Genomic DNA, 14770 nt, shown 5'->3' with positions numbered 1-14770 from the left:
AGCGGCGAACGTTTATATTTGACGTCACCGCGCTTTTCGAGTGACGTCATCGCGCACCAAGCAAAGTGATACATCCGTTACGTGACGTCATTACGTTTAATCGTTCAGGGGACGTGACGTAAAACTCGTTTTCTGGAAGCGTCTCACCCGAATCGCTTGAACGCGATGACGTCGTAATCGGGCAACGTCATCGCGTTTGAGAATCTCCCAAATACGTTATCGCGGTCCGGATGTCAGGCGACGTCACCACGTTTGATACGGTCCCGGTGACGTCATCGTGTCCAAGCTTTTGCGCGTGGCGTGACATGACGTAACTAAAAACCCCATAGGGCGATGCGACGTCGGCGCGTTCAAGCCGTTGCCGAGGAACGCTTCCGGATGACGTCACAGCGTTAGCTTCATCGGGTGACGTCACGGCTGAGGTAGCACGCGCGCGCGGTTCTAGCTTCGCGATCAAATAATGCCCCTGAGGCAGATTCCTCTCGATAATTCTTCACTTTTTAACCACGAAAGCTGCCTTCAGGGCGGTTAGTGACGACCGAAGGTTACTAAACGGGAAGTAAGGGGGTGAGGTGGCCGCGTCGCCATCTTAGTTAGGGGTAGGCGGCGTGGGTGGTGATGGTGTTGATGGTGATGATGGTGATGTGGGCACGTTGGTGATGGTGTTGATGGTGTTGTGGGCGCGTCGGTGATGTTGAGATCCGCCCTGTACCACCTGCTGCTGCTGATGTTGGCTACTGCAGGTGAGATCTCCCCCCTTGAGTCTCGTCCTCTCGTGAACACGAAGTCGAGGTTGTTGTGTTCGGGGTGAGGTGGCGTCGAATGTGGCCAATTCGTTACTAGTACAGCACTAGTGTGTAGTGTATAGTGTAGTGTATAGTGTAGTGTATAGTAGTGTAGTGTATAGTAGTGTAGTGTATAGTAGTGTAGTGTATAGTGTAGTGTATAGTAGTGTAGTGTATAGTGTAGTGTAGTGTATAGTGTAGTGTATAGTGTAGTGTATAGTGTAGTGTATAGTGTAGTGTATAGTGTAGTGTATAGTGTAATGTATAGTGTAGTGTATAGTGTAGTGTATAGTGTAGTGTATAGTAGTGTAGTGTATAGTAGTGTAGTGTATAGTGTAGTGTACTAGTACAGCACTAGTGTATAGTGTAGTGTATAGTGTAGTGTATAGTGTAGTGTATAGTGTAGTGTATAGTAGTGTAGTGTATAGTAGTGTAGTGTATAGTGTAGTGTGTAGTGTACTAGTACAGCACTAGTGTATAGTGTAGTGTATAGTGTAGTGTATAGTGTAATGTATAGTGTAGTGTATAGTGTAGTGTGTAGTGTACTAGTACAGCACTAGTGTATAGTGTAGTGTATAGTGTAGTATACTAGTACAGCACTAGTGTATAGTGTAGTATATAGTGTAGTGTATAGTGTAGTGTACTAGTACAGCACAGCACTAGTGTATAGTGTAGTGTACTAGTACAACACTAGTGTGTAGTGTATAGTGTAGTGTATAGTGTAGTGTATAGTGTAGTGTATAGTGTAGTGTATAGTGTAATGTATAGTGTAGTGTATAGTGTAGTGTATAGTGTAGTGTATAGTAGTGTAGTGTATAGTAGTGTAGTGTACTAGTACAGCACTAGTGTATAGTGTAGTGTATAGTGTAGTGTATAGTAGTGTAGTGTATAGTGTAGTGTATAGTGTAGTGTATAGTGTAATGTATAGTGTAGTGTGTAGTGTAGTGTACTAGTACAGCACTAGTGTATAGTGTAGTGTACTAGTACAGCACTAGTGTGTAGTGTATAGTGTAGTGTATAGTGTAGTGTGTAGTGTAGTGTACTAGTACAGCACTAGTGTATAGTGTAGTGTATAGTGTAGTGTATAGTGTAATGTATAGTGTAGTGTATAGTGTAGTGTGTAGTGTACTAGTACAGCACTAGTGTATAGTGTAGTGTATAGTGTAGTATACTAGTACAGCACTAGTGTATAGTGTAATATATAGTGTAGTGTATAGTGTAGTGTACTAGTACAGCACAGCACTAGTGTATAGTGTAGTGTACTAGTACAACACTAGTGTGTAGTGTATAGTGTAGTATACTAGTACAACACTTGTGTATAGTGTAGTGTACTAGTACAGCACTAGTGTGTAGTGTATAGTGTAGTGTACTAGTACAGCACTAGTGTGTAGTGTATAGTGTAGTGTACTAGTACAGCACTAGTGTGTAGTGTATAGTGTAGTGTACTAGTACAGCACTAGTGTGTAGTGTATAGTGTAGTGTACTAGTACAGCACTAGTGTATAGTGTAGTGTATAGTGTAGTATATAGTGTATAGTGTAATGTATAGTGTAGTGTATAGTGTAGTGTATTATAGTGTAGTGTATAGTGTAGTGTATAGTGTAATGTATAGTGTAGTGTATAGTGTAGTGTATAGTGTAGTATGTAGTGTATAGTGTGTAGTGTATAGTGTGTAGTGTATAGTGTAGTGTATAGTGTAGTGTACTAGTACAGCACTAGTGTGTAGTGTATAGTGTAGTGTACTAGTACAGCACTAGTGTATAGTGTAGTGTATAGTGTAGTGTACTAGTACAGCACTAGTGTGTAGTGTATAGTGTAGTGTACTAGTACAGCACTAGTGTGTAGTGTATAGTGTAGTATACTAGTACAGCACTAGTGTGTAGTGTATAGTGTAGTGTATAGTGTAGTATACTAGTACAGCACTAGTGTATAGTGTAGTGTCTAGTGTAGTGTACTAGTACAGTACAGTGTGTAGTGTAGTGTATAGTGTAGTATACTCGTACAGCACTAGTGTATAGTGTAGTGTGTAGTGTATAGTAGTGTAGTGTATAGTGTAGTGTACTAGTACAGCACTAGTGTGTAGTGTATAGTGTAGTGTACTAGTACAGCACTAGTGTGTAGTGTATAGTGTAGTGTACTATTACAGCACTAGTGTATAGTGTAGTGTATAGTGTAGTGTATAGTGTAGTATACTAGTACAGCACTAGTATATAGTGTAGTGTATAGTGTAGTATACTAGTACAGCACTAGTGTATAGTGTAGTATACTAGTACAGCACTAGTGTGTAGTGTAGTGTACTAGTACAGCACTAGTGTGTAGTGTATAGTGTAGTGTACTAGTACAGTACTAGTGTATAGTGTAGTGTACTAGTACAGCACTAGTGTATAGTGTAGTGTGTAGTGTAGTGTACTAGTACAGCACTAGTGTATAGTGTAGTGTGTAGTGTAGTGTACTAGTACAGCACTAGTGTATAGTGTAGTGTATAGTGTAGTGTGTAGTGTACTAGTACAGCACTAGTGTGTAGTGTAGTGTATAGTGTAGTGTACTAGTACGGCACTAGTGTATAGTGTAGTGTACTAGTACAGCAATAGTGTATAGTGTAGTGTATAGTGTAGTGTACTAGTACAGCACTAGTGTATAGTGTAGTGTACTAGTACAGCACTAGTGTAGTGTATAGTGTAGTGTACAGTACAGCACTAGTGTATAGTGTAGTGTATAGTGTAGTGTACTAGTACAGCACTAGTGTATAGTGTAGTGTATAGTGTAGTGTACTAGTACAGCACTAGTGTATAGTGTAGTGTACTAGTACAGCACTAGTGTGTAGTGTATAGTGTAGTGTATAGTGTAGTGTACTAGTACAGCACTAGTGTGTAGTGTAGTGTGTAGTGTAGTGTATAGTGTAGTGTATAGTGTAGTGTATAGTGTAGTGTACTAGTACAGCACTAGTGTACTCCGACGTGGATTTGCCCTCCAACACACCGGTGCTGCTGTTCTCGTGTAATGACGACTCGACACACTCTCTTGAGATGGTTTATTTTATTGAAGAGGCGTTCGCTCGAACAGGCGGAGACCCCCCCCCACCGCAACAGCCCCGAGTCTCCCGCGCATCTCCCCCTTATATAGCGACAGGAGGCCACGCCCCCACTCCGGAACCTGCTCGCTGGTCCTAGACCGCTCGCTCTGCCAGCAGACTGCCGTCCTCTTCCGTCACCTGACCACGCTCCGGTTCTCGATCATTCCCGTGGCCACCAGTCCCTTCGCGATGCAGGCTGACTCCCCCGTCATTACCTCCCGTGACCACCAGTCCCTTCACACTCACAGCTGACTCCCCTGTCATTACCTCCCGTGGCCACCAGTCCACTCAAACTCACGGCTGACTCCCCTGTCATTACCTCCCGTGGCCACCAGTCCCTTCACACTCACAGCTGACTCCCCTGTCATTACTTCCCGTGGCCATCAGTCCCTTCACACTCAGAGCTGACTCCCCTGTCACTACCTCCCGTGGCCACCAGTCCACTCACAGCTGACTCCCCTGTCATTACCTCCCTTGGCCACCAGTCCCTTCACACTCACAGCTAACTCCCCTGTCACTACCTCCCGTGGCCACCAGTCCTCTCACACTCACAGCTGACTCCCCTGTCATTACCTCCCGTGGCCACCAGTCCCTTCACACTCACAGCTGACTCCCCTGTCATTACCTCCCGTGACCACCAGTCCACTCAAACTCACGGCTGACTCCCCTGTCATTACCTCCCGTGGCCACCAGTCCCTTCACACTCACAGCTGACTCCCCTGTCATTACCTCCCGTGGCCACCAGTCCACTCGCACTGGAGGCTGACTCCCCTGTCATTACCTCCCGTGGCCACCAGTCCACTCACACTCACAGCTGACTCCCCTGTCATTACCTCCCATGGCCACCAGTCCCTTCACACTCACAGCTGACTCCCCTGTCACTACCTCCCGTGGCCACAAGTTCACTCACACTCACAGCTGACTCCCCTGTCTCTACCTCCCGTGGCCACTAGTCAACTCACACTCACAGCTGACTCCCCTGTCACTACCTCCCGTGGCCACCAGTCCACTCACACTGCAGGCTGACTCCCCCTGTCACTGCACCAGTAACGAATTGGCCACGTTCTGTTTACGTGACACAAACCTTACTAGTCGGCTGTGTCGGGCGGTGGCGGGTTTAGCGACACATTTATATATTTACGCGACCAAACCCCCCCCCCAAAACAAAAACCCCCCCTCGATTTTGGACTCACCGTCTCTGTGCAAGCGACGTCCTCAATTTAACCGAGCGAGAGCTCCCCATCGGGCCATACCCAACCCGAGCGCTCTGCTGCTGACTCGACCGTGCGTAGGTGACTCGCAGGAGACCGGGCTTGTACAAGTGACGAGGAGAGTTCTCAACTCGGGCTTCCATCGGTGAGTGAACCCACGACCTCCTGCACACAGGGCGAGGGAGATGACATCTCCTAGCCACTAGCCCGGGGCCCCATTAACGAACGTAGATCCAGTAGGAGACTGGCACAGAAACCCAAAGCCCTGACTCTCACACACACACACAAAAAAAGACAAAGATCCCCCGTGTAGCCTGTAACAGACTGTAGGGGCAAGTGCTGTTAGCGAGCACCTATGAAGGCCGGAACGGCACACGAGGGGGTGGGTGGCCAGCACCACGCCCGACCGCCTTTGTCTTTCCAGTGGCGATGTTTACTACACACCGCACCAGGTACTCATTTGAGGCTGAGTCGACCTAGGGGAGGCCCGGGGACCGGTTCAGATAATCGTCACTGGTGTTGGCCATGAGCGGGAATCGAACTCGGGTCGCCGGGTTCATAGCGCAGCGTGGCGCTAACCGCTGCACCACCGCTCCCCACACACCCACACACCCGCACACAGATGCATAGTCTCACACAGAGACCCCATAGACTTACAACAGGCGGTGGAGATGGTGGTGGTAGTATAGCGGTTAGTGTGCTGCGCTACACTCAACGGCTACCAACACCGGTGGTGACGATTATCTGAACCGGTCCCGGGCCTCCCCTAGGTCGACTCGGCCTCAAACGAGTGACCCGGTGCGGTGTGTGGTAAACGTCGCCACCGGGGAGACAAAGGCGGCCGGGCGTGGTGCTGGCCACCCACCCCCTCGTGTGCCGTTCCGGCCTTCATAGGTGCTGCTCGCTAACAGCACTTGCCCCAACAGTCTGTTGCAGGCTACACGGGGGACCTTTGTGTGTGTGTGTGTGTGTCTCTGTGTGTGTATGTATGTGTGTGTCTCTGTGTGTGTGACTGTGTGTCTATCTGTGTGTGTGTGCATGTGTCCCCGCGTCTCTCCCCGTGTGTCTCGCTCTCCACCCCCCCACCCACCGCACACCCCAGGGAGCTGGTGTCCGTCGTTTCGGGCCGGGGCCCAGCCCCGCAGGTGGTGCTGCTGCGGGAGACTCTCCCCGCCGGCCTCTACTCCGACCCCTACGAACTCTCGGGGTCGGAGTTTGCGCGCCACTCCCAGGCCGTGTTCCTGTCCCGCGTGGACGTGGAGGCTCCGGCCTCGCGCGCCGCTCCGCTCCAGCTCCTGGTGTTCATCTCCGCCGCCGCCGCCGGCACCGGCGCCGCCGGCGGGGGACCGGCCTGGACGGCCAACGTCTCCCTGCCCGTCCACCTGCGCTACCACGCGCCCGCACAGCCCGGCCGGCCGCCTCGCGCCCACGTGCTGCTCGGCGGCCCCCTCGTGCTGCTGCCGTGCGACTCCCGTAAGGCCCGCACGCTCGTTCGCCCGCACGCTCGTTCGCACGCTCGTTCGTTCGCCCGCACGCTCGTTCGTTCGCTCGCACGCTCGCACGCTCGTTCACTCGCACGCTCGTTCGCCCGCACGCTCGTTCGCTCGCTCGCCCTCTCGCTCGCACACCCACTCGCTCGTCCACTCGTTCGCTCGCTCGCACACTCGTCCGCACACCCACTCACTCGTTCGCTCGCTCGCCCTCTTGCTCGCACACCCACTCGCCCGCCCGCTCACCTACTCGCTCGCCCGCCCGCTCGCTCACCCCACTCGCTTGCCCACCCACCAATTCAATCACCCGGCCACCAGTTCAATCACCCGCCCACCCGTTCAATCACCCACCCACCAGTTCAATCACCCACCCACCAGTTCAATCACCCACCCACCAGTTCAATCACCCGCCCACCCGTTCAATCACCCGCCCACCCGTTCAATCACCCACCCACCCATTCAATCACCTGCCCACCCGTTCAATCACCCACCCACCAGTTCAATCACCCACCCACCCGTTCAATCACCCACCCACCAGTTCAATCACCCACCCACCAGTTCAATAACCCGCCCACCCGTTCAATCACCCGCCCACCCGTTCAATCACCCGCCCACCCGTTCAATCACCCGCCCACCCGTTCAATCACCCGCCCACCCGTTCAATCACCCACCCATCCGTTCAATCACCTACCAGTTCAATCACCCACCCACCCGTTCAATCACCCACCCACCAGTTCAATCACCCACCCACCAGTTCAATCATCCACCCACCTGTTCAATTACCACCCACCCGTTCAATCCCCCACCCACCTGTTCAATTACCACCCACCCGTTCAATCACCCACCCACCTGTTCAATTACCACCCACCTGTTCAATCACCCACCCACCCGTTCAATTACCACCCATCCGTTCAATCGCCCGCTCGCTCGCTCACTCACACACTCGACCATCTACACACTCGACCATGGCCCACCCGCTCAATCACACACTCGACCATCTACACACTCGACCATGGGCCACCCGCTCACCCAAACACTCGACCATCTACACACTCGACCATGGCTCACCTGCTCACCCACACACTCGACCATCTACACACTCGACCATGGCCCACCCGCTCACCCACACACTCGACCATCTACACACTCGACCATGGCCCACCCGCTCACCCACACACTCGACCATGGCCCACCCGCTCACCCAATCTCTCCCCCAATCGTTCCCCCAGCGGGGCGGCCGTGTGACGGGGCGGCTCCGCGTGACGTCACGGAGGGCCCCTGCTCGGCCACCAACCAAACGGTCTGCCTGTGGAGGAGAGCCACCCTCGTCGCCGTGAGTGGGGCACGGTTTCGTCATGACGATGATGTCACACACAGCTTCGTCACGACGATGATGTCACACAGCTTAGTCACGACGATGATGTCACACACACACAGCTTAGACATGATGATGATGTCACACACACACAGCTTAGTCACGACGATGATGTCACACACACACGGCTTCGTCACGACGATGATGTCACACACAGCTTAGTCACGACGATGATGTCACACACACACAGCTTCGTCACGACGATGATGTCACACACAGCTTAGTCACGACGATGATGTCACACACAGCTTCGTCACGACGATGATGTCACACACAGCTTAGTCACGGCGATGATGTCGCACACACAGCTTAGTCACGACGATGATGTCACACACACACAGCTTCGTCACGACGATGATGTCACACACAGCTTAGTCATGACGATGTCACACACAGCTTAGTCACGACGATGATGTCACACACAGCTTAGACACGACGATGATGTCACACACAGCTTAGACACGACAATGATGTCACACACAGCTTAGACACGACGATGATGTCACACACAGCTTAGTCACGACGATGATGTCACGCACAGCTTAGTCACGACGATGTCACACACACAGCTTAGTCACGACGATGACGTCACACACACAGCTTAGTCACGACGATGATGTCACACACAGCTTAGTCACGACGATGATGTCACACACACACGGCTTAGTCACGACGATGATGTCACACACACACGGCTTAGTCACGATGATGATGTCACACACACACGGCTTAGTCACGACGATGATGTCACACACACACGGCTTAGTCACCACGATGATGTCACACACACACGGCTTAGTCACGACGATGATGTCACACACACACGGCTTAGTCACGACGATGATGTCACACACAGCTTAGTCACGACGATGTCACACACACACGGCTTAGAAACGACGATGATGTCACACACACACGGCTTAGTCACGACGATGATGTCACACACACACGGCTTAGTCACGACGATGATGTCACACACACACGGCTTAGTCACGATGATGTCACACACACACGGCTTAGTCACGACGATGATGTCACACACACACGACTTAGTCACGACGATGTCACACACACACGGCTTAGTCACGACGATGATGTCACACACACACGGCTTAGACACTACGATGATGTCACACACACACGGCTTAGTCACGACGATGATGTCACACACACAGCTTAGACACGACGATGATGTCACACACACACAGCTTAGTCACAACGATGATGTCACACACACAGCTTAGTCACGACGATGATGTCACACACAGCTTAGTCACGACGATGATGTCACACACAGCTTAGTAACGACGATGACGTCATAGACAGCTTAGTAACGACTATGACGTCACACACCTTACTAACGATGACGTGAGTGGCGCACACCTGTTCAGAGACGATGTGAGACGTGCACACATGACCCGTGCGAGTATGGACCTCTGTGAGTCTCTGGGTCTGTGTGTGAGTCTGTGTGTGAGTCTCTGGGTCTGTGTGTGAGTCTCTGGGTCTGTGTGAGTCTATGGGTCTGTGTGTGAGTCTGTGTGAGTCTATGGGTCTGTGTGTGAGTCTCTGGGTCTGTGTGTGAGTCTGTGTGAGTCTATGGGTCTGTGTGTGAGTCTGTGTGAGTCTATGGGTCTGTGTGTGAGTTTGTGTGAGTCTCTGGGTCTGTGTGTGAGTCTGTGTGAGTCTCTGGGTCTGTGTGTGAGTCTGTGAGTCTCTGGGTCTGTGTGTGAGTCTGTGTGAGTCTATGGTATGTGTATGAGTCTGTGTGAGTCTGTGTCTGTGTGTGAGTCTGTGTGAGTCTCTGGGTCTGTGTGTGAGTCTGTGGTCTGTGTGTGAGTCTGTGCGAGTCTCTGGGTCTGTGTATGAGTCTCTGGGTCTGTGTGAGTCTCTGGGTCTGTGTATGAGTCTGTGTGAGTCTCTGGGTCTGTGTATGAGTCTGTGTGAGTCTATGGGTCTGTGCGAGTCTCTGGGTCTATGTGTGAGTCTATGTATGAGTCTGTGTGAGTCTATGGGTCTGTGTGTGGGTCTGTGTATGAGTCTGTGTGAGTCTCTGGGTCTGTGTATGAGTCTGTGTGAGTCTATGGGTCTGTGTATGAGTCTGTGTGAGTCTATGAGTGTGTGAGTCTATGGGTCTGTGTGAGTCTCTGGGTCTGTGTGAGTCTATGGGTCTGTGTGTGAGTCTGTGTGAGTCTATGGATCTGTGTGTGAGTCTGTGCGAGTCTCTGGGTCTGTGTGTGAGTCTATGGGTCTGTGTGTGAGTCTGTGTGAGTCTATGGGTCTGTGTGTGAGTCTATGGGTCTGTGTGTGACTCTATGGGTCTGTGTATGAGTCTGTGCGAGTCTCTGGGTCTGTGTGTGAGTCTATGGGTCTGTGTATGAGTCTGTGCGAGTCTCTGGGTCTGTGTGAGTCTGTGTGAGTCTATGGGTCTGTGCGAATCTCTGGGTCTGTGTGAGTCTATGTGAGTCTATGGGTCTGTGTGTGAGTCTATGGGTCTGTGTATGAGTCTGTGCGAGTCTTTGGGTCTGTGTGTGAGTCTATGGGTCTGTGTGTGAGTCTGTGTGAGTCTATGGGTCTGTGTGTGAGTCTATGGGTCTGTGTGTGACTCTATGGGTCTGTGTATGAGTCTGTGCGAGTCTCTGGGTCTGTGTGTGAGTCTATGGGTCTGTGTATGAGTCTGTGCGAGTCTCTGGGTCTGTGTGAGTCTGTGTGAGTCTATGGGTCTGTGCGAATCTCTGGGTCTGTGTGAGTCTATGTGAGTCTATGGGTCTGTGTGTGAGTCTATGGGTCTGTGTATGAGTCTGTGCGAGTCTTTGGGTCTGTGTGTGAGTCTGTGTGAGTCTATGGGTCTGTGTGTGAGTCTGTGGGTCTGTGTGTGAGTCTGTGGGTCTGTGTGTGAGTCTGTGTGAGTCTATGGCTCTCTGTGCGAGTCTGTGTGAGTCTCTGGGTCTCTGTTTGAGTCTCTGTGTGAGTCTGTGGATCTCTGTGTGGGTCTCTGTGTGGGTCTCTGCGTGACACCAACTCTCGAGAGCCACTTGATCCACCAGTGTACAGAACATGGCTGACGATCTCTCTCCCCACCGGACCCCCCACTCCCCCCGCCCTCTCCTCCTGCTGGTGCCCCCCGCCTGGCCCTGGTCTCCCCCTCTTGGCGAGGAGCAGCAGCAGCAGCAGGAGGAGGTCAGCCCGCAGGCGCTGTCCGTCCCCGTGGGCAGCCTGGACCACGAGCCGGCCGTGCTGGCCCTGACGCTGCTCACCACCCTGGGCTGCTGTCTCCTGCTGCTGCACGCCAGCAGCAGCACGAGGCCCTGACACTGCGGGGGGTGCTGTGGGGGGTGCCGTGGGGGGTGCCGTGGGGGTGCCGTGGGGGGTGTCGTGACACTGTGGATGATGCTGTGGGTGATTGGCGCTGTGGGTGATTGACACTGTGGGTGATGCTGTGGGTGATTGACACTGTGGGTGATTGACACTGTGGGTGACGCTGTGGGTGATTGACACTGTGGGTGACGCTGTGGGTGATTGACACTGTGGGTGACGCTGTGGGTGATTGACACTGTGGGTGACGCTGTGGGTGATTGACGCTGTGGATGATGCTGTGGGTGATTGATGCTGTGGATGATTGATGCTGTGGATGATGCTGTGGGTGATTGATGCTGTGGATGATGCTGTGGGTGATTGATGCTGTGGATGATGCTGTGGGTGATTGATGCTGTGGATGATGCTGTGGGTGATTGATGCTGTGGATGATGCTGTGGGTGATTGATGCTGTGGGTGATGCTGTGGATGTCGTGACACTGTGAGGGGTGCCGTGATGCCGTGGGGGGTGCCGTGGGTGTCGTGACACTGTGGGTGATTGGCGCTGTGGGTGATTGACACTGTGGGTGACGCTGTGGGTGATTGACACTGTGGGTGACGCTGTGGGTGATTGACGCTGTGGGTGATTGACACTGTGGGTGACGCTGTGGGTGATTGACGCTGTGGGTGACGCTGTGGGTGATTGACACTGTGGGTGATGCTGTGGATGATTGACGCTGTGGGTGACGCTGTGGGTGACGCTGTGGGTGATTGACGCTGTGGGTGATGCTGTGGGTGATTGACACTGTGGGTGACGCTGTGGGTGACGCTGTGGGTGATTGACACTGTGGGTGATTGACACTGTGGGTGATTGACACTGTGGGTGACGCTGTGGGTGACGCTGTGGGTGATGCTGTGGGTGATGCTGCGAGTCTCCTGACACTGGGGCCAGGGGGACCGCCAAGAACGCGGCCCACCGTGTGTGACGGCACTTTATTATTATCATGATGCACGAGTCTGCCCACACACCCCCCCCCCGGACCTTGTGCTCAGGCTCAGTTGGTACGATCCAACTCTGTGATTGGGGGGGGGGTCCAGTTGCCCCCCCACCCCCCAGTGCCGAGGCTCAGTTGGTACGATCCACCTCTTTGGAAGGGGGGGGGGGGAGTCCAGTTGCCTCCCCACCCCTGTGCCGAGGCTCAGTTGGTACGATCCAACTGTGGAAGGGGGGGTCCCGTTGCCCCCCCCCCCCCCAGTGTGTGACGAGGCTGTTGGTATGATCCACCTCTTTTGGAGGGGGGGGGGGTCCAGTTCCCCCTCCCACCCCTGTGCCGAGGCTCAGTTGGTACGATCCAACTCTGTGGTGGGGGGGGGGTCCAGTTCCCCCTCCCCCCCCTGATTTGATTGGCTCTGCCGCTGGGTGGTGGAGGGCTCGCGCAGCCACGCGCGTAAATTTTTTTTAACTCCGTTCACGTTTCTCATTTTCTTCGTGCAAAAAAATTTCAATTCACGAATAAATAGAAATTTTTTAAAAGTTTTCCTGGCATCTTTCCTGAATCGTTAGTTTCTATGCCTACTGCGTCCACAAAGACGAAGCTCCCCCGTGTAGCCTGCAACAGACTTTGGGGCAAGTGCTGTGAGTAGCAGCAGCAGCAGCAGCCAAGGGCGCGCGAGGAGGCGTGGGTGGCCAGCTCCGAGGCCGGGTAAATCATCTTCACCCGCCAGTGTTGGTGGCCGTGAGCGGGAATCGAACTCGGGTCGCCGGGTTCATAGCGCCGACCGCTCCCCATGATGTACACGCAGACGCACACACACACAGGCACACACAGGCACGCACGCACACACACACAGGCACGCACGCACACACACACACAGGCACGCACGCACACAGGCACGCGCACACAGGCACGCACACACATGCACGCACGCATAAATATAAACACTCCCATGAAACACTCAAATAGAAACACACGCATGCAAATACACAACCACTAAGTGGCGGTGATGACACCACGGTGCTTGTGCCAGGCTAGGTGCACCTTTGAGGCAGGTCACGGACGGACGCAGGTGCCATGGGTTGACTGCTGTGCCAGGCTAGGTGCAGGACAACACGGGACAGACCCAGCAAGTGCCGTGGGTTGACTGAGGTGACTGGCTGATGCACCACCTGTGCCCCCCCCCCACTGCGTTTTATCCGCCCGGCGCTCCGCTCGTTGTTGTGAGCGTCGCTCCTCCGCCCTCCGTTGTTGTTGGAGGGCGACTGCCTCCAACTGCCCAGTAGCGTCCTTCACGAGCCTCCTCCACAGAGGCCGATCTTGACACCGCTGGTACCAGTCATCGGCAAGTCCACTCAGCTCCACGTCCTCCTGTACCACATCACTCCATCTCTTCTCCAGCCCGTGCCGTGCCCGTTTAGCCCCCTCTGTGCGGCCAATCAGAAGCTGCTGGGCCATGCGGTGTCTGCTGGGCCATGCGGTGGCTACGTGACCCAGCCAACGCAGCCTCGCCTGGCCGGAGGAGCTCACTGCTGGGACCGTGCCCGGATCTCTCACGGATTTGTGAGCTCCTCGCACGATCCAGCCTGCAGGCTAAACCAAGGATGGATCATTGGCAGCTATGAAGGCTACCGGCACTGTGGTACACGAGGGGGTGGGTGGCCAGCAACCACGCCCGGCCGCCTTTGTCTCCCCCAGTGGGTGGCGACGTTTACTACGCACCGCTACACCGGGTACTCGTTTGAGGCCGAGTCGACCTAAGGGAGCCCCACGACAGATTCGGATAATCGTCACCGGTGTTGGCCCAGAGCGGGAATCGAACTCGCTGGGTTGGTAGCGCAGCGTAGCACTAACCGCTGCGCCACTGCTCCCATCTAAGAACAAAGACAAAGACCCCCCACCCCGTGTAGCCTCCACAGACTGCTGGGGCAAGTGCTGTCCGCGAACATACAAAGGTCCCCGGTGTAGCCTCCACAGACTGCCGGGGCAAGTGCTGTCCGCGAACGTACAAATACAAAGATCCCCCGTGTAGCCTCCACAGACTGCTGGGGCAAGTGCTGTCTGCGAACATACAAAGCCAAAGATCCCCCGTGTAGCCTCCACAGACTTGCCGGGGCAAGTGCTGTCCGCGAACATACAAAGACCCCCCGTGTAGCCTCCACAGACTGCTGGGGCAAGTGCTGTCTGCGAACATACAAAGCCAAAGATCCCCCGTGTAGCCTCCACAGACTGCCGGGGCAAGTGCTGTCCGCGAACATACAAAGACAAAGACCCCCCGTGTAGCCTCCACAGACTTTCCAGGGCAAGTGCTGTCCGCGAACATACAAAGACAAAGACCCCCCGTGTACCCTCCACAGACTTGCCGGGGCAAGTGCTTTCTAGCGAGCGTAGACACGCGTGCGCTCACCCAGAGACACGGGGTCAATTCTGGTTTTCAAAAGACGAGGCTTTGCCCGTCCTGGCGATAGCACAGGAGGTGCTGAGATGCCCAAACACCAAATCGGACAACCCTCCCACCTGCACGAAGGACACGTCAACCTTGCGGTGCAAG

At 53.6% G+C, this 14770-nt stretch overlaps 1 protein-coding gene across 3 annotated transcripts; it reads left to right on the top strand.

The window, feature by feature from the left end:
* The first annotated feature begins 391 nt into the window (after positions 1 to 391).
* Positions 392 to 12762, top strand: PIGX (phosphatidylinositol glycan anchor biosynthesis class X). 3 transcript variants are annotated; one of them, XM_076063670.1, is made up of 5 exons: positions 392 to 743; positions 5150 to 5213; positions 6171 to 6541; positions 7788 to 7891; positions 11099 to 12762. In XM_076063670.1, exons 1-5 carry the CDS (start codon positions 692 to 694, stop codon positions 11240 to 11242), a joined length of 735 nt encoding a protein of 244 aa, XP_075919785.1. In that variant the 5' UTR covers positions 392 to 691; the 3' UTR covers positions 11243 to 12762. The 3 variants fall into 3 exon arrangements, with proteins under 3 accessions (XP_075919785.1, XP_075919784.1, XP_032834444.2); XM_076063669.1 differs by having other exon boundaries at positions 394 to 743; positions 11096 to 12762; XM_032978553.2 differs by having other exon boundaries at positions 395 to 743; positions 11093 to 12762.
* The last annotated feature ends 2008 nt before the right edge of the window (positions 12763 to 14770 follow it).

Source organism: Petromyzon marinus, unplaced genomic scaffold (genome assembly GCF_048934315.1).
Source record: "Petromyzon marinus isolate PM22_M1 ecotype Great Lakes invasive population unplaced genomic scaffold, UKy_Petmar_22M1.pri1.0 PM_Scaffold_17, whole genome shotgun sequence".
Taxonomy (NCBI): Eukaryota; Metazoa; Chordata; class Hyperoartia; order Petromyzontiformes; family Petromyzontidae; genus Petromyzon; species Petromyzon marinus.
The sequence above is the reverse complement of the archived record's forward strand: the minus strand, read 5'-3'. Positions and strand labels throughout refer to the sequence as shown.

Excerpts from the sequence above, each read along its gene's own strand:
- PIGX (XM_032978553.2), top strand. The coding sequence starts at position 692 with ATGTTGAGATCCGCCCTGTACCACCTGCTGCTGCTGATGTTGGCTACT. Across the intron at positions 5,214-6,170 it reads CTCAACTCGGGCTTCCATCG|GGAGCTGGTGTCCGTCGTTT; the intron begins GTGAGTGAACCC and ends CGCACACCCCAG. Across the intron at positions 7,892-11,092 it reads GGAGAGCCACCCTCGTCGCC|CAGCAGCAGCAGGAGGAGGT; the intron begins GTGAGTGGGGCA and ends GGCGAGGAGCAG.